Here is a 19840-nt window from a genome sequence, read left to right as displayed (position 1 = left end):
CTTCTCTGTTCAGAGAGTTGTTGCTACTCTCCTGTTCGATCTCCTGTTGAGTTCGTAGGTGTTCAGAATGGTTTGATCCCTATTCAGCTGAATTCCTGAGACCAGACGAAATCCAGGTCTCCTACTCCTCCGCCATCTTGCTCCGCCCCCGAGCTTATTAATTTTTAAAAAGGGATATTTAAACATTACTGTTTTCAGGAACGACACATGTACCCACCTGCTGGCCCGACACTTTCTGGTCGGTTTCTGATCAGAGGATGTTGTGTAAACAAATTTTAACTGGCCATCATGTGCGGGTAAACTACATTAATTGAAGTCTGCCCACTGGAGCTTGCAGAGAGCCTCCTGTGATGACCTGTGCGGGGGGCTGAATTCTGTCCCCACACTTGTGGCCCTGTGCCTGTGCACAGGACTTTCCTCAGAGGTAGAGTCTTTGCAGACACAGTCCCTCTGGTACGCTGTCGAGCACTGAAAAATGTGTTCAAAGAGTAGATCTCGTGATAAGTGTTCTTTTCACAGTAAAAAAAAAAAAAGTAAAAAATAAAAGTGGAAAAAAACATAAAACCTAAACACACAATGATGAAAACAAAATTCAAAGCTGGGATAGTGGGAAATTGTTGGCTCTCGTTTCAGGCATGAGTGTGTCCAAAATCCAGAAATAGCAAAATTAAAACCCCCAGACCAATAAAATAGCCTTTACTAAGAGTTTATCGCTCACATAATAAGTTTTCGCACTGGGTGCTTTCAAGTTGGACACTGATGTGAAGCTCGGGGACATGCCATCAGAGGGTGGCTTATTGGGTGAAACGGGGAGGCTGTTTAACCTTTCCAAGGATGGCTATCACAGTGGGGTTTCCAGACGGCAGGGGATTGGTTAAAACCACTTTTAGGAAGATTTCTTAAGTTTCTTTGATGATTACCAGGGGCACTGGAAAGAAATAACCCAAGTTTCGCCTAAGTTCATGAAATAAGCTGGATTTAGGGTTGCTCACATGGCTTACTGGATTTATTCACTTGGGGGGTATCTTCAAGCTTGGTGTCTATTTTATTTTAGTTTAAATGTTGGATTCAGGGCTCACATACCAGCAAGGATCCATTTCTTCCCTCCCGGTTCTTTCTTCCCATGAGTTCACGTCTTGCTAGGTCTCTTCAGAGTGCACTGGCTGAAGTCCTTTGTCTTCCCAAACCTCACCTTGGATCAGGGATGAGTACCTGGGATACTTTTCTGGTGGCTCCTGGGAAATTCCCAAGCCCACCCAATCACTGTGACCAGAAGGAAGAAGAGTGCCGATGGTCTGTAGGTCACCTCATCTGTTTCCAGGACCCAAGGCTGTCGCCAACGAAGTAGGATACCTTCAAGGTAAAGCGCACATCCCTGTAAGCAGGTCATTGTTCTGAAGGATGTTGTGTGTGAACAGCCAGGGTAGTGTTCGGATTCAGAAGGCACCTGCTCCCAGGGACAGTACACTTGCCTGTTGTCTTTCGGGGAGAGGGCTTCTGCTCTGGGCTACCACCCCATCATTGCCTGCTAGGTGTTCCTTTTAGCTTCAGAGAGGGGTGTTTGAAGGGCACGCTGTTCTCTTTCTCTTTCTTTTCTTTTTTTTTTTTTTGCAAACCAATCTATCTTTGAGAATGTCCTAACAGAAGATGACTTTTGTTGAAATAGCCATCAAATACCCCTGAAAAATGAAAGAGAATAGGAAGGAAATAGCCCTACCAGATATTAAAACACATCATAAGCTATTATGTTTAAAACATTTGGGTGCTGCCTCACAAGAAGGCAGACAGATCAATAAAAGCAAATGCAGAGGCTAAAAATAAGCCTAAGGAGCAGACGAATTTATTATAGATCAAAGATGGCATTTTAAATCAACGGGGTACTGGGTGAATCATTTAATAAATAGTGCTGATGAAGCCCGTATGGGGAGGAATAAAGCCAGATCCCTCTTCCACTCACTTCTCACATGAAAATAAATTCCATCTGGATCAAGGGATTAATATTCTTATGAATCAATTTCCTAATAAACAATAAAAATAAGACCAACAGAAGGATAGAGATGGACAAAGGATGTGAACAGACATTTGATGAAAAAGGTTATTCAAATATAAGCCTATGAAAACCGTATTCAGTGCCCCTCAGACTTAATGAATTATTATTTTTATTTGTCAGATCCACAACAATCAAAAAGGCAGGAAAAAAGGCACATGAAGACACTCTCAGTGAATGTGTAAATTGCTGGAATCTCTTTGAATGGCAATTCAGCGCGTCCTATTGAAATTGATCACGGGCATCTTTTCTGACTTGGCCCTTCCTCTCTGGGACATGTACGCTGTAGACATGCTTGTGTGTGTATGCAGAGCTCTGTGGATGTGCAACTTCTCTGATGCGCTGATTGTGGTAGCTAAGATTGGAAACCACCTAAGTGTCCGCCAGAAGGGCACTGGTCAGTGAGACGTTCGGGACACATGCATGATGGATTCATCTGTGGCTGTGAATCAGCGGTGCAGTGCGTCTCTCAGTGTTGATACTGATGTACCCACTAGATATTTTAAATACATATATGGTGTATAAAAGTGTGTACAGTACTGCCATTGGTGTTTTTAAAAAATCGACCTCTCTACATATATTGATCTCCCTGAAAATGTACATTAAGTTGGGTCGAAGCGAGGGGAGGGAAGTCTTCAGTGAGAGAAACTTCGTATCCCCTATTGTAACATTTAGATATTTATGTCATGCCTGTATTATTTCTTCAGTGAAAAAAATGTTAATTAAAAATTAAAAAGACAAAACAAAACCCAAAAGACATCCCAGAAAGTATGAGTTTGTTGCCCAGAGCTCTGGTTTTGACTTAGAATGTTTCCTTTAATTAAAGAAGTATATTTAAGCAATTCCTCTAAAACACTAGTAACCTCGAGGACGGGAGAAAACAGCAATCCTGCTCTATTATGTGCTGTCGTGAAATTAGAGGGTTGGCTCTCAGCAGACAGTAAGATTAGGTCTCATCCCAAAGCCTGGGAGCCACGCGCAGCCCAGCACCAGGGCGTGCTGGTGCCCTGGGAACGGAGCCGAGTTCAGAAACACTAGTCATGGGGGACGAAGGCCACCCGACTTGCTTTTCTGCAAATACAAGTCCTGCTTGCTCTCTGAGGCCCCGCAGAACTTTGTGTTCTCATCTTCTGACTCCTGTTGGAGTGCAAGGGTTGTGTTTTATTTTGCTTTGTCCCCCCCGCCCCCGCGAGGGCTTTGATTAGTGATTATTTATGGACAAGATAGAGAGTAAAATTCAGAATAGTCAGGTGTCCAAGTTTCTGTGTCAAGATGTATGTGATGATGATGACAGTGATGGATGAAGTCTGTTTTTTACGGGACACTCTTTGAAGGACTTGGCACGAGGTTATCTCTGAGAGTCTGTTACATTCAACAAAAAACAGGGCTTTTTTCCTGTCCGTCTGCTGGTTCGTCGGATGATCTACGATGGGAGAATCAGTAATACGCAGAATGAGTGAGGCCGTGCCCTCGATCTCTGCATGTGGGCAGCACAGAGAGTGCGGGCATTTATTGCTTGAGTATCAGAGGCCAATAATACGACCATCTTTCTGGATATGGTGATGAGCTGTCTTCTCTTGCCACCCATCCAGCAGAGCCATCACTGGGGAGCTGTGTCGAGGGATGCTGTCTCCATCAAGGCTTTGTTTCTCCAAATGGGAATTACTGGTTTGCATGGGGTTGTAATCATCCTGGTGAATCCATAGACACTGGGCTCACATAATAAGCCATGGAACATTTAAACAGCACCCTTCACAGTTGGGTGGCAGGCTGTTTTCAGTAGGAACAAGGTGAGATTCCCTCCCCACTCAACGTGCTGGGCAAAAACCAGTCCAATTGAGAAGACATCCATATATGCATACATACTTTCCTTCTGCCTGCCCACTGGGTTTAATTGCTGGCTTTACCATGGGGCAGGTATGTTGATAATAACCTAAATCTTTCTAGGGTAGCCACTCCTATGCTGGGCTCTCTATCCCCTTCTCTTGCCTTTTTTATCCTTTATAGAACTTACCAACATGAAACGTGTGTGTGTGTTCTGTCTTTCTTGTTGGAGTGTGAGTTCTGTGTCTACAGGAAACGTGTGTTTTGCTCATATTTGCATTTCCAGTCCTGTGAATATCACCTGGAAAGTCAAACTGTGTTTGATGAATAAATCAATGAACGAATAAACAGTTTGGTTTACTCATAGTGTTATTCATTACCTGCTTCGGTCCTGTATATAGTCACGTATTTATAAAACTTTTTTGGGGTGGGGGGTGGGGGGCAGGATCACTCCCTCCAGAGCTTGCGACAGTTGGCATCCACACTCATCATGCCCGCATGGGTCCATCTGCTGGGCAGTCCTGTTTCTACTGATCGCTTGTCTCTTTGAACTTGTGTCTGCAGGAAAGACTGGCCTTTGCACCCTCCTCACGAACAGAGTCAGAAGGAAAACCAGGCACTTGGAAGGAGTAAACATTGTGTGCAGGAAGCACTCATCTCCAAGATGCTTTTAAAAAGTCATTCAGCCTCTGTCTGGGTTGGCAGAGAAAACCCATTGGCCAGGTTTATCAGGATGGCAAGTGCTGACTCACTGAGGTCCCAGGATAAATCGGAGGTCCTCAGAGCCAGCAGCCTGCCTGCCTGGCTGGAGACCGACATCCCATGTTGCTTACCTTTTGGGCCAAGATGTAATGCTCAGCTGTTTTGGCTTCCCTCGTCACTGAGTTCTCCTGAGTTGGTAGGTGGCCAGCCTGGTGCCTGCTTTAAGTTATTTTATTTGTCCTTGGAGCTAGTCAAGAGACCAGGATGATCTGGTGAATAAAGCAGCATATTTAATATAATTAAGGCTGCTTCATACAGTTGTGCAGGTTGTACACTGCTCAACTCTAGGAAGCCCCACTTCACATCATTATCTGTATGAATGATGCTTCCTGGGATTGGTCAGTGCCCAAGTTGTGTGTCCATGTAGCAGTCCTGGGTGTGATTCTATCTGTATAAATCTATAGATTGGGTGTGAATACAGCAGTACATAGGTGGATGATGACTAAAATATTGTTGGTTTAGATTCAACGAGATGGAAGTTCAGGTGATTTTTACTTTCTTCCCCATATCTTTGTGTAGTACTCATTGTTTCCCCACAGGGAACATATTCCATCTACTTAGGACAAAAATGATAAAGTCGCCATCATTGTGAGTTGTATGTGGTGGGTGGGGAGGTTGCAGATGTGGGCGCGTTTCTGTGCGTGAGTGCCTCCGTCCCACCCTGGACGTAGCGGGGCGCTCTCAAATGGCTCCTTGATTCACTCATGCACTCCGCAGAGGCCTGACTTCCTGAGTCCCAGCTAACCGAGGTCATACACTGGTGACCTTGGGCTGTTTCCAGACCTCGCATATTTCATCTAGCCAGGTCGATGTTTTCAAAACTTGGGATCTTACATAAAAGTGTGGATCTCTGGCCTCTCTTCAGGATTGCAAAGATTTGGCAACACCAGGCCTACAGCCAGAAGTGAGGGCTCTGTCCTGCATTTGAGGTCTGTGCTCCCAGCCTGAGCTGCCGACCCCTTGTTGAGTTGGTACTTTCTAGTGGGTGACAGAGCCCCGCAGCCATGGGGCCTTGGGATGTCCAGTTACTAAACCATTTACTGAGAGCTGTTCACCCCTCCACCCGGCAATGGGTCCCAGCCTCCCCGGGGCCACACCCCCCATGCTTCCTCTGCTCACACTCCTCCCCCTGGGGGTCTTGGAGATGCCCCTTTCTCTTGGGGGCAGGAGTCTCTCCTAGAATGTCCCACACAAGGTGGTCCTTTGGTCCTGGTGCCTTACTGACAGTGTGACATCAAAAATGGTTTGCCGTGAAGTCGGTGGTCTTCATTCTAAATTTAACAGCTACCCAAGAAATGGCCACGTGAAAACAGATTCCCTCCTCCCCCTGAAGCTGTGAGCCCCAGAACCGGTGGGAGAGTTTCAGCATCTTGTCAATACCCATCCACCTGCCTCCTTGTAACATGACCTCTGCTCACCGCGTTTCCTCGTCCTGCACTCGGAAATCAGTTTGAGTGGGACCTTCTCATGTATGTTCACCCCGAGGGGTGTGCAGAGTGATTCGCTGAGACGGTGGAGAATCAGGACTTCTCAGCACGTTTCTCCTAATCTCATCATTTTAATGCATCCTTTCGTGTATGTTTTATTAGTATATTTACATTGCAGTAGTCCAAGCACAAAATTGATAAATAAATATGCCCATATTAAGGGAGAATGCCAACAAATAATTTACTGGTGTGAGTGCATGATAATAAGCAAGAATTGGAACCTGCTGTTTTACAGGATTTAGATTTTATGTAGGATCAGCTTTTCCGTAGCGCTGCTGCGTATACCGGGGTCGTCCCGAAGCCATGGCAGAGACTAAGCCAAGGACCTTCCAGGGATAGAAGGAGGGGCCCAGTGTCACCGGAGCCACAGAGAATGGCTGATAGCATTGTATAGAATCACATGAATGTTGTTGGCTGGGGCAGGGCCAGGACGTGGGGAGAGGGTCAAAGCGGCTTAGCTCTGACAATAAATGAACTGTTCTGGGTCGTGGGGCACGCGGACTCGGTGGGATGGGACGTTGTTGTAAACGGTTCCCGGTCAAGCAGCAATTAGACGCAGCGCGTGATTGTGAGCTGTGGCAGGAAGCCTACTGTGTGTGAGGATACAGAGCCCGCTTTATTCTTTCCATGGTGAATGAGAGAAAAGGAGCAAATGGCACGAGGAAAATTTTTGGTAAAAAGCTTTGCTTTGACCCAGAGGGGTTTTCGTTGGACTTTGAACCAGTGGGGAAACATAGGTTTCTATCCTTTAATGGGGAAGGGTTCTGGTCACCAAATCGACAACTCTTGTAAGCATGCTGTGTCCTTCTGTCACCCCAAATAGGAGACACTGGGTGTGGGAGTAGCAAAATCAAGTGTGAATGGCGGTCAGCACCCGGGTTCCTAGCTGGTTCGGTAATGTTATTGGATGCTGTGCTCGGAACACATATATACACACGTGTTTGTATGTGTATGTGTGTGTACATATGTGTATATGGGTATATAGTTGACCCTTGCACAACACGGGAGTTGGGGGTGTCAACTCGCTGCACAGTCCAAAATTTGAGTCTAACTCCGACTCCCCAGAACGTAACTCCTATAGCAGCCCACTGTTGATGGGGAGCCTTACCAATAACATACACTGTTGATCAGCGCGTACTTCATATGTTCCATGTATTATATATTGTATCGTTGCAAAAGGGAAGCTAGAGAAAGTAAAATGTTACTAAGAAAACCATAAAGAAGAGGAGATACATTTATGGTCCTTGCTGTATTTATTGAGAAAACCCCCTGCATAAGTGGATGTGTGCAGTTCAAACCCATGTTATTCAAGGGTCAACTGTGTATATGTGTGTATGTATAGGTGTGAGTGTGTGTATAGTTTTGTGTGTGTATACCATAGCTCTGCTATGTTTTAAAAACACAAGATGCCCTTAACCCAAGCAGGTTTTACTTGTATCCATCTCCATGCATGTGCCCACCATGGGAGAAATGATGGCTGTTTTCCCTGTCACTAGGGTAGGTATATTTTCAAGTATAAGTATGCAACAGAGTGTCTTTGGAAATGAAGCGCTGTGTTTATCCCTGTGTAATGAAGCTGTCAGGGTAACCTGTATGGATGGAACCACAAGTAGGTTATAAAACCTCCTTTAATGAATGTACGTAACTCAGTTGTTATAAACGAAGGCAGGAATTAGCACTAGGTTCAAACCCAGTGAAGCCAAACTGCACATGTCCTACGAATTATCTTAATGGTTCCCAAACACCGCGACTTAGGGCAAGGTTAGTGTGTAAAAATGACTAGCCCGATGACAAACCTTGTTCAGTAATACACCGTAGATAATGCGTTCGAGGAATAACCACCCGGTTTCCTGTGTGTGTTCGCACTTGATAGAAGCCATTCAGGGATACCTCTTGAGCAAGGAGCCGTCCTTCCATTCAGGACATCTGCAACATGCCCTAGGAATGTGTCTTCTCTTATGAAAACATACTGTGCCAATGTAAAGCAACCTCCTAGTGTCCTGCACTGTTTCAGAAAGAACGTCCCCTTCAAAATAATGTTATTAATTAGAGCGTCCTACAGCAGTAGGATCACTAGGAACAAATACTGGGTACTTCATAGGTTACATAAGCAACCACGTTCTTTCCTGAGAACTTGAAAACGATTCACAGAAGAAGCATTATCTGAGCTCCACATGACCTACTTGTGAATACAATTTAAGAAAAATACGAGCTCATTCTGTATCAGAAAAGTCTTATGTGCTGATATCTCCTATAGAATGAAAAGATCACCAAATCCAGAATGATGACCTATTTATTTAAAGCAAATTTGATGCAATAAAATTCCAGCATACCATAATTAGGACAGCCCTTAGAATTCATCTCGATATAATAGCATCTGTCCTCAGTGAATTGAACTTTTTTTCAGCCACCACATCCTGGTTGCCTGCTATTTAATTGAGTCGCTGCAAGGCAGAAATCATAGTTTATTCACCTTTATGTTTCACCAGAGTATCCCGAAATGAGACGGCTTTCTGGCCTGTGCATTCAATTCCTAATTTATAAATAGCTGCTTTCAAAGTGTTGGCCTGTACGGTGATTATTTAAAACACAAAACATGTAATTTTTTTTTCCTGCAGAAGTAATGTTATCCATTGAAGCTCACCTCCTAAAACTTCCAGCTTTAGCTTCGTGAGGACCACACGGTGATTCCCCTTCTCTTTGTAGAACAGTCAAATCAGGTTGTGTGTCGGGGTTCCCCGGACCACTCTCCAGTTTGCTGACTTGCTAGGAGGACTCAGGACGCGGCATAGGGTCCTAATCATACGGGTGATTTGTTACAGCAAAGGACACAAAGCAAATTCAACAAAGGGAAAAGACGCATGGGGCGAAGACTGGGGGAAATAGGAACAGGCTTCCAGAACCTTCTCCTGGGGGAGTCATGCGGGACGCCACTGGTTCCTCAGCGATGACTTGTGGCCTCACGTGTGAGTCTCGCCCACCCGGGAAGCTCAGCTGAGCCTAGAAGCCCAGGGTTTTCACTGGGGGCTGGTCCCCAGGCCCTTCTGCCCGGCATGCACCGTGATTCCAGACTCCGGTGGGTGTCGGGCATAAGCCCCATTGTTTGTACTAACTGTTTGCGCATGGTGAGCCCCTCTTCTCAGGGAATGGTGGGGACCCCCCCCATAAGCCCAGAGCTTGGATGCCAGCCAGGAGCCTCCTTGCCAGTGGGGCTTTCTGGAATACCAACCCCAGACCTGCTTCTGGGTCTTCTACACAATGTACTTTGAAGTTGTTTCTGGGGGAGGTCATGTTTTTGGGGTTAGGGGCGGGCATGTCCCTCTCTGCCCTCCTCCCGCCCTGCTTGTCTCTGAGTGTGCAGGATGGTTCAGAGGCGGAGGGTCGGCGTCTGTGGCCGGGGCTCCGTGTCCGTGTGTGCATAGCAGATGGACCTCTGGAGGGCCCCCCGCACCCGACGGTCTTCTCCCCAGGCGCCTGCTCGCCCCCACGGCTCTTGCTGGAAGGTTCCTTGTGTGCTTCCCAAGGGACAAGGAGGAGAAAACCCGTCAGGAACATGACTCTGAAACATGAGGCCAGTTCGCACATCAGACGGTGTGCGATGCATTGCATTTTGTATTGTACACTTGCCGTTCTGTATGTTTGTCACTTGAAACTTCTGAGAGCAAATCAGGGCTCTGCTGTGATAGACCCTTCCTCACTCACCAGCTTCTCGGGAAGGAACGAGGCCCCTTGTATCTTGGCAAGGAGCCTCCGGGCATATCACGGTCCCCCTGCCTTGGACGATGAGGAAGGAGTGAATGAATGGGCGTGTGTGTGCCGGACAGCACACGCGCCTCGGCAAATCTGTCTGTGTAAAGTCCGAGTGGGTGTTCGATCTCCAGACAGGCGCTGACCAGTGATGGGTAGCAGGGAATGTGAGTGGGATCGGGGTAAGCGGCCTCCGTGCCAGATGGGTGTGTGTCAGGCCAAGGGAAGCACTGGGCACGGTTTGGGCTGCGAGGTGGTTCGGGGCCAGGTGACACCTGGGTCACCGCTCCGTGGAAGCTCTGACCCCGCAGGACCTGTGTGATACTTCAAAGCGTTGCAGCTGTAACGCCCGGGAAGCGCACCTGGTGTGTGGGGCACAGTGGCTCAGCAGCCGCCAGGACCCAGATGCTCAGGGCAGGGGAGAGAGTGGGGCTGTGTGGTGGGAGGGGCGCGGGCGGGGGCGGGCGGGGCGCGAGTGGGGGGGCGTGGGCGGAGCCGGACCCCTGTGTTCAAACCCCAGCTCCTGTGCTCCCGGGGCCCCTTGTTAGGCCCTGAGCACACCTGAGGGAAGCAGGTAGTCCAGGTGAGGCTTCCCTCAGTGCCTGGTGCAGAGGGGAGGGTCCCTCTGCAGAGGTGAGCGCGGTGTCAATACTAACTTCATTCGTGCGGTTTTAATTCATTTCCTTCTCCTGTTTAGTTATCATAGTCTGGGGGTTTTCAAGAAAGTCATTGTTTAAAAAAAAACCCAAAAACCGAAGCCACCCATGAGCGCAGCTGTATTTCTTAATGCCCACAGACAGCCCGTGCACCGTTTCTAGCCCCTCTGCTAAAGGTGGGAATGATTGGGGACAGTTAGGACAGATGGATTTTGAGGTGCCGGCAAATATGTGATTAAATCCTGTTTAGCGTGAGCTGACACCTGCCGGGCAGCCGTGTGCAGGTGTGTTCCCCGTGCTCCCAGAACCCGCGGGACCTCGCGCCCCCCAGCGCGGTCTGAGCTGTGCACTTGCTGTCTCCTTACAGGGCCAAGGTGCAGAAGGGCGTGAGCGTCGTGGGGGTGAGAGCCAGCAGCCCTTCCATTTGGGAGGTCACGGAGGGCACGGACCACAGTGGCAAGTACGCACCTGCTGTCATCGTTTGTCAGAAGAAATCCGCTGGCTCGGAAACCAGGTGAGTCCCATGGCGTCCGGCATCTCCAGACTTGCTGTGACGGGGAGCTCCTTCCCGCATGTGCTGACATCCCATTCTCACTGTGATTTGCATGTGGTGCCTCTTTTCTGTATAACTCGTGCTTCCCAGGAAGATGGATGGCTCCGACCTCCTCCACAGTTGAGCATAGCCGCGGGGCACCTGCAAGGACCCTGCGTGCAGGTGGGATTTATCTGCAGATGGTCCTGCAGTGCATCATGGCCTCCTCCCTGTGGGTCTGGACATCTCTGATATGATGACCTGTCTCTCAAGTGTTACAACAGCGCTGTGTGTATCTGGGCACACGTGGGGTGCAGTCCCCATTTGCCACATAGACGTATGTGATTGTGCACACGCACTTTCTGATGAACGGCAAGCTGTCTGCTGTGGAATGATGGGCCATATTGTGAATCACTCTAGAGACAAATTAAAACTTGAATCTGTGTCTGATACCCACCAAATTAGAAACCCTTAACTCACAGCTGGGCAGAGAGACTTGGAAACTCAGTGGTTCCTGATTTATTCCTGTTTTTCTGAAACCTCATTTGTGGCTCTGGAGAATTCTTAGTCTGGTCACATATTTTTACTACTTTCAGGCTGGTTTGTTTTTGCTCTGTATATTATGGAAAATTGAAAAAATAACAAGCATATGAATCCCAGGTATGTAACATGTTATTTCTGGTGTCAGATTATTAAACTTCATAGCTCAGTGTTGGGAAAAAAACGTTTGTTTTCCATTTACTTATTCTAATATCGAGAACATGAATCTCAACTGATGGCTATGATACATTTTTTTGGTTCATTATCAGGGAGCATTTGATGCCAGTTTGGGGACAGTTTGACTTGGGATCCCTTCTGTGTTCCTTTGCTTATTACACTGGTGCTCCAGGATTCAGGTCGTCAACTCTCAAGCTCTCGCTTGGGTTCTTCCTTTTATGACCAGTGTTCTAAGAGTCTTTCTTGAAGATTTGCTTGTAGAGCAAATGAGAGGAAAAGGAAGAAATTCGGATCTAGAGTTCTGCCCTAACTGTCTATGTAGTAACAGAACGGCACACTGATACACATAACGAACTTACACATATCCACACATCCAAATATGCCTGTGCCAGTCATGTGCTCGGAATGGTAAGTAGAGGTAAAAAACCTTAGTAAAGATTTCTTTTGTGTTGTGAAGTTAGCAAAAATGAGGAAGGAAGGATGGATGGATGTATGGATAGATACATGATAGGTAGTTAGGCAGTTAGGTAGGCAGGCAGGTATTCTTTACCAGAAGAGGAGAGGAATTTGGGAGGAAGGATCTCGACCAGTCTGTTTTGTTTTCTGCTTGCTTTCTTGCATTTTCTCTGTGGGTTATTATTAATAGTAGTGGTTGTAGTATTTTCTATGAAATGTGAAGAGATTCGGACCATTTTAAACTTCTTTTTTTGCTTTTGAATTTCTGGCTAAGAATTAGTTCAGTTTGTCCTGGGGCCTGGAGGAGAAGTAAGGAAACTTTCTGAAGGTGCCTCATCCCCACTAAGGTGTAAGCTGCTTTTCCTGGGTCAAGCAAAGGCCTTGAACACGCCTTTAAGTGGGATAGAAACTCAGCGTCTGCAGAACACATGGAAACATACCAACGTGTGGGGCTTGCCACTTTTTTAAAATTTCTGTCAGTGTCTTCTTTCAGAAGCAAGTGCCCCAAATGGAATACCAAGTTATTCCTTCAAAATCCTGATATCATAATGCCATCGCCTATGGAGAACATGCCTTATCCCTTTGTAGATTCTGACGTCCGTTCTCTGTTTCCTACTGTGGGTCCGGATGATGTGAAAAAAGGCACACGTGCACACGTAGACATACATACTTATGTGTGTCTGTGTAAGTAATACGTGATATATGATATACAGTATATTATATATGTCTATATGCACCACGTGTTTGTATCCGTAATGAGATACATGTATCTATGTAGCAGGACTCTATAGAACACATATACAATACACAGAAGATACAGGTGTTTAAGCACGTGCACTCACTGTCATGTGATTTATCCATACTCACATGTGTCAATGTGGGTGGAGGGTTATGTTTTTAGAATCCAGTTCTTTCGCCACAGCAAGGAAGGATCTGCCTAATGAGGAAGCCTGCACGTGTGGGCCCTCTCGGTTTGGGAACGTGACTCTCCTGTTTGCAGCTCTGGTTCCAGCCCCTACAGCAGCGTCTGGTGCACATGGGGATCTCCGTAAATGTTTGTTTCCTGCAGTTCTAGAATTCCACTTCGTCTCTGTTACTACATGTGGTGGGATGCGAATCACACATCCTGAATCCTCACCAGTACACCTGTTTAAAAAAGTAAGGTGTATAACAGGGTGTATGTTGAAGGCCAGTTTGGGGGAAAACCCAGGGAAGGGTACTTTTTGAGCAGAGGATCTGGCAATTGTGCTTTCTCCTGGATGGGGTGCCAAGAAGTTGGGGGAGAAGGCTGAGTGTAAGTTACATTATCCTGTGAACCATTTGGACTGTGAATTTTTTGCTCTGTGCATGTATTACCATTTAATAAAATGTATACAGCCAAATTGACATTTTTGAATATGATATATTCATTAATATATTCAATTTTTCTCCTCACTTCAGATTTTCATTTTACTTCTGTCTGCACAGTATTCAGTGAAGAAGTACCATGCTCCAGTATTTGGGGTAGTGAGTGGCCTGGGAGGAGAACCGTTTCTCTTTATTTGAAGGATAATTGGAAAATGTATTATGGAGTAGTTTAACATTAGAAGGTTTTGCTTCAGAAGTTGTCTTGCTTTATAAGTTCTCCCCACTCTCTTTGAATGTTTTTTAGTTATTCGTAAAAGTCAGAATCAGATTATCAGAATGCAAAGAGGCAATCTTAATTAGCCTGAGTGAGAGTCATGGATTTTGTATTGCTAATAATTCACCATGGATCATGAAGTTGCGTTAATGAAGTTAAGTCACTGTGACAGGTGTAATTTTATGGATTAAGAAGACACTTGTGGTAGTGATGAATTCAGCTGGAAGGAGAGAAGATCTCTCATCTGAGTTGAAATACAGCCTTCCCTTTCTGGAGAAGTTTGGTTGCTGAAAACCTTATCATCATAGTATTAACATATCAATGTTAACACAGCTAGGGGGGCTCTTGACTAAGCCTTGCCAGGAAATAGTATGGGACAGACTACAATAACTAATGCTCTGCTCATCAGATTCCATATTGCATTTTTAGAATCTCACTCACTACAGCACAAGGTAAACTGAGACCAGTGTGTAACAGAAGCCATATATTTTTAATATGCTTGCTCTTCTCTGCTTAGAGGAATGTTTTCCAAAGTTTGCCACTATTGCTGTGTAAATGATTTTAGGTGGTAACATAGATACGGGTTTGAATAAACTTGAATGACATTTGCTTCCATGGCTTTCGGTTCTCTAGGAAGACTTCTGATGGAAATGCTCAACCTTGGCCTTACAGTCTCTCCTTTGCCAGCAGATCATAGGCAAGAGTACGCAGCTAGAATTTGATTTTTTTCATAATTATCATCTACTTGTTATATATGACACTGATGTTATGTTTACCGTAGGTAATGTGTCCCACTTTAAAACATACATATTTTAAGAACATGAACTGCTGTAGAAATAATGGATATTTCAAATAGAGGCAGAAATGACTAAAATCATGAATGTACATTCAAAGTGAGGTTATTCTGGCATTGATAAGTATATCTCAAACTCTGTTTGTTAGGATTATTTGATTACTTAATTTTTAATGCAGATAAGAGTGACTTAAGCAAGACAGAAGTTTATTTCTCTCTCAAAAAGAAAAAGCCTAGTGTAGGTGGGCCAGGGCTGGTATATCAACTCCCCAGTCCTTCAGGGTCCCAGGCACCTGTATTTCTTGCATGGCACGCTGGTGCAGGGCTTGCATCCTCACAGACTAAAATGACTGCAAGGGTGCTGGTCATCACATCTGCCCTGTGGAAAAGGGTCTTCTCAGCTGGGTCGGCTCCCTTTCAGCAACTGGAAACCATGCCAACAACCGCCAATTTCCTCTTGCATCTCCTCGGCCAAGACTCAGCCAAGTGGCTGCACCAGACATCAGAGAAAAGTAGGAAACATCATTGATGACAGACAGTGGTGTGTTCAGCGCAGCGTCATTTTTCCATTCCTAAGACAGAACAGACCAAGTGGATCCAGCAGCCCAAATCCTCTTTCTTGGTAATTTTTAAAGGGCAGATGTTGTGGGATTTCCAATAGGAAGATGAAAAGCACATGGTACCTGGCGATCTCTTTCACTCTGCCAGGCTCCTGTGGAGGTTCCCAGAGAAATATAAAGGGAATATAGGGTGGGTAGACCCACCTTAGCAATGCACCAGAGACATTATGCACCGGTTAGAAAGTTAAGGCAGAGTTGTAGGTGTAGATGGTACTGGTGTAGATGGTACTGAGCTGAATGAGATTGCCAAGGGGGCCAGTCCCAATTGTGCATGAGAGAGAGAGAGAAAGCTGGACTGTGAGTGGAGACCCAGGCATGAAAAGCCAGGAGCGGTCCTGATGCAGACGGCACGCTGTTTTCTGTGCACAGGTGTGTGTGAACGTGAAGAGCCGGCAAGGCTTCCCCTCTGGAAGCGGCAGAGTCCCCGCATGGGGGGCACCCCCAGGGATGGGTGAGAATGAACTCGGGGAAAACCCTCAAAAACCCGAGACAGAGACAGAACTGCCTTGCATGAAACAGAGATGCTTTTAAACACTGATCAATGTTCTCAGACTCAGGTCAGAAAAGATAGATCGAGCCTCGAGGAGGAGAAGCCACGAGATCAGGAAGACAGAGAGAAGTTGGAACACTGTGGCCGTTGGGTTCGGGGCTGCAGAAACTCGGATCCACGTAGCTGGGCAAAACCTGCAGGAGAAAGAAACTTCAGAAGAGAGCGTGAGAAGTGGAAAGAAGGAGAGACCCCTGAAACCAGCCAAACTAGTGTAAACAAAGAAAAATGACCACAGGAACATGGGAGCTAACCTAGTTACCACAGGGTCAAGCAGTACTGGTTATACACCCAGGCAGAATTAACCTACTTACCATGGGGTCCAGCAGTACTAGTTATATACCCAGGCAGAATTAACCTACTTTCCACGGGGTCCAGCAGTACTAGTTATACACACAGGCGGAACTAACCTACTTACCACAGGGTCCAGCAGTACTAGTTATACACCCAGGCGGAACTAACCTAGTTACCACGGGGTCCAGCAGTACTAGTTTTACACCCAGGTGGAACTAACCTAGTTACCACAGGGTCCAGCAGTACTAGTTTTACACCCAGGTGGAACTAACTTAGTTACCACAGGGTCCGACAGTACTAGTTATACACCCAGGCAGAGCTAACCTAGTTACCACAGGGTCTGACACTGCTAGTTATACACCTAGGCAGAGCTAACATAGTTACAAGGTCCAGCACTGCTAGTTATACACTCAGGCGAAGCTAACCTAGTTACCAAAGAGTCCAGCACTCCTAGCTCTGCACCCAGGGGAACTGAAAGCAAGAGTTTGCACAAAAATTGTTGCACAAACCTTCACACCAGCAGCACCCATCGTAGCTGGAAAGTGAGCAGATAAACCAGTGTGGTGTGCCCACCCGAGGGGACCCTGCTTGCATTTACACAAAGGGAAGTGTTGACCCATCTACAACATGGACCAGCTCTGAGCATGTCACACCACACGATACAAACCGTTTAGATGATGTGTCCCGAGCGGGCCACTTCTTAGACCTGCGTCTGGGCAGCTCCGCGGTTGCTGGGGACCAGGGCCGGAGCCTGACTGCTGGTGCACGTGGGTTTCTTTCAGAAGTAATAAACATACCCTGCAGGTCAGTAGGGGGACTGCAAGCCACTCACCTGTACACTTTAAAGCGAGGACTTTGACACCATATGAATTATATCTTAATAAATGTGCTATAAAAGTAGATTACAAAATTGCTTACAAGAGAATGCCAATTTGTTTCTAAATAAATAGAGGGCGGGAAAAATTGAGACAGGACCCAACAGAATGTAGACCGCGCTCATCCCCAGGTGGTGACGTCACGTGTGACGCATGCATTCCTTGTCATTTGCTCGGTGTGTGTTTCTGAAAATTCCCATAGCGAAGGTGGATTGTTTTGAATTAGGAAAAGAAGAGATAGGGAAAACAGAAAAATTAAGCTGTCCTGCACTGTGACAATTGTTGTTTAACAGAGTCCTGGATTCTTGTCCTTGTTGTTACAGAATGGAATATGGACTATTTGGGGTTGCTGTGTCCATCTGCGGGGTTGCCCAGATTCAAAGCCAGAAAGATCTGGCCCCTTTGTTTCAGGCAGTAATTACTTGTGATAGAGATCTTATAGATTGAAAACTGTTCCGTTTCGCTTTAGAAAGCGAAGTGTAATGATTGCTCTTTGCTGCTGTGGGCTGTAGCAAGATGACAGACCCAGTGATGGAAAATAAAGATCTTGAGATTTTTTTTAAATTAATGTAATACTTTGATTAGATATATTTTCCGGGGGTCTGTCTTCAGCGAGGCAGTTCAACTCTTCTGACGTCTAGAATCCGAAGGTAACAACAACAAAGCCTGAGATGATGGTATAAAATTGTCAAAATTGTACGTCTTTCCTGTGTTAAGTGTGATTTGTTTGATGCGTTAAATGCTTGCAGCATCCTTATCATTAATTTAGGATTACGATAGGCGTACCTTTTAGCGTTTGAATGAGAATTCCTTTCCAAGGGGGTAGAAGGAACAGGGGCATCAGAGTCAGGGAATCTGATCTGTCTCATTTTTGTGCTGACCAATGCACGTCACCAGAGAAGTAACAGGAGGTAAAGCATCCTCTTCTGTGATATCAGCAACGGTATCAACGCAAGGTCGGCCTTTGCCGAACTCTTGTGCGAATCTCATATAATCCTGCGTGTGAACACACTGAAATAATCAAGGGCACCACGCTAAGAAAACCATCTATTAATTGTTTCAGATTGTTAAAATGGCGTATAATATAGGGAGCCTGCGTACCCAAGTCCTCCTGGATCGTGGAGAATTATATTTTATTTCCATACTCAAAATGAAAACTTTCATAGAATACGAGATGAATTACATTAGTCGCATGTGGAGGTTTTATCAAGTATCGGGTCTGAATTTAGAACCTGTCAGAAGCATTTCCATTCAAGTATGTTCTAATACCTTCTGCATTAGGGTTACAACAGACCGAGGTATTGTTTCCAATACTACCAGATAGCATTTCTTCTAATCATATTGCGGGGGGGGGAAAGATGCACATAATAAAACGTTTTTCTGAGAATGAGGAAGAACAAGGGATGCTTATAGTGCTGTGCCAGAGGAATTATAAAATGCTTCATCCACTTTGGAGAGATATCTGTCGGTATCTGGCTAATAACATTTAAGACGTGCATCTGTATGACCCTAAAATTGCATTTCTAGGTACATCTAGTCCAGATTAAGGCTTGACAGTGGATGTGGAGAGATGTGTACGGTGGCATTCGTTACTGTATTTTTAAACATCACTGACGGCCAGAAACAAACTAAATATTCATCAAGAGGTGAATGGACTTTTTTAAAACAGTACATTCACATGGTGGAATCTTATTCTGCCATTGTGAGGAGTGGCTTAGATATAATTGTATATATATTTTAAGATTTTATTTATTTATTTGGGAGAGAGAGAGAGAGAGCAGGGGGAGAAGCAAACTCCGCCCTGAGCATGGAGCCCGATGCGGGGCTCGATCCCTGGACCCTGAGATCATGACCTGAGATGAAACCAAGAGTCAGACACTCAACCGATTGAGCCACCAGGCACCCCTAGATCTAGTTACTAATGTGTGGCAACCTCAAATTGACCTGAACATCCAGCATTGTGGGCAGTAGGATGTTTGGATACCATGTCTGATGTTACCTCTCAAGTGATTACAAGAGAGACACGCAGAATTGTGTTGTTTTTGAGGGAAACAGAGTTAATACAGATGGAGGTGGGATGATGCTGCTCCTTGAAAGTCCGGCCTCGTACGCACGACTCAGAGGATGGTGTGCGGGATGCTCTGCGGGCAGCATCGAGGAGATGGCTCTGGGATCTTCCCAAGACTGTGCCGCGTTCTGTCCCAGGAAACGGAAGATTCCTTATGCTGCTTCCCCGAGAAACATACAGACTAAGGATGGTGGCATGATAATTACAGCACATGGCATTACGGTTAAGGGGAAATTATGAGCCCAATTCTCTGTGAAATTACACCTCAGGCAGACTCATTTACCATTTCCCAACACCTACCCAATCCCATTACGCGGAAACACGGGGGAGCGTGAGCTTTGCCTTAATTTACCCATGTGTTGCTTTACTTGTATTACATCCATATATTTGATACTTAATATCTCCCATTTCCAAGTAGAGTACCAAATTTAGAACTAAATTATTTAGCACCCACTTTCAGAGGGTGACAGCAGTGAGTTAGTGCCACTCGTCTTGACTTGCAGAAGCTGCCTCTGCTCTCGGTGGGAGCCCCAGGGCGGGCAGGACTCCGACGCCTGGTGCCCTAGCTACAAAGCTAACAGTTCAGGCCTGAGTTATAACCTAATAGCAATGAGGAGTATATCATGCCACTCGCTGTCATCAGAGTGCCTCATCCACACACCCCGGTGCTGTGCACCCCGGCCGACGCTGGGCTGCCGGTGGTGTGTGATTCCACAACGCCGGCCAGCCCTGTACCCACTGCGTCAAGGAAGGATAAATTCTTCATTCATTGGAATCACCAGAAGCATCTAATA

General features: G+C 46.0%; 1 protein-coding gene across 1 annotated transcript in view; it reads left to right on the top strand.

Annotated features, from left to right (window-relative positions):
- The window catches only part of TMEM132D (transmembrane protein 132D), a 554840-nt gene that overhangs the window by 242897 nt on the left and 292103 nt on the right, over nt 1–19840 (top strand). The window contains exon 3 of the mRNA XM_025858624.2: nt 10891–11037. Coding sequence (XP_025714409.1) covers nt 10891–11037 — 147 coding nt within the window. The remainder of the gene's footprint in view (nt 1–10890; nt 11038–19840) is intronic.

Source organism: Callorhinus ursinus, unplaced genomic scaffold, assembly GCF_003265705.2.
Source record: "Callorhinus ursinus isolate GAN/ISIS: 27379988/994484 unplaced genomic scaffold, GSC_fseal_2.0 scaffold97, whole genome shotgun sequence".
NCBI classification, from domain to species: domain Eukaryota; kingdom Metazoa; phylum Chordata; class Mammalia; order Carnivora; family Otariidae; genus Callorhinus; species Callorhinus ursinus.
Note: the sequence above shows the minus strand (reverse complement) of the source record. Positions and strands in the feature narration are given on the sequence as shown.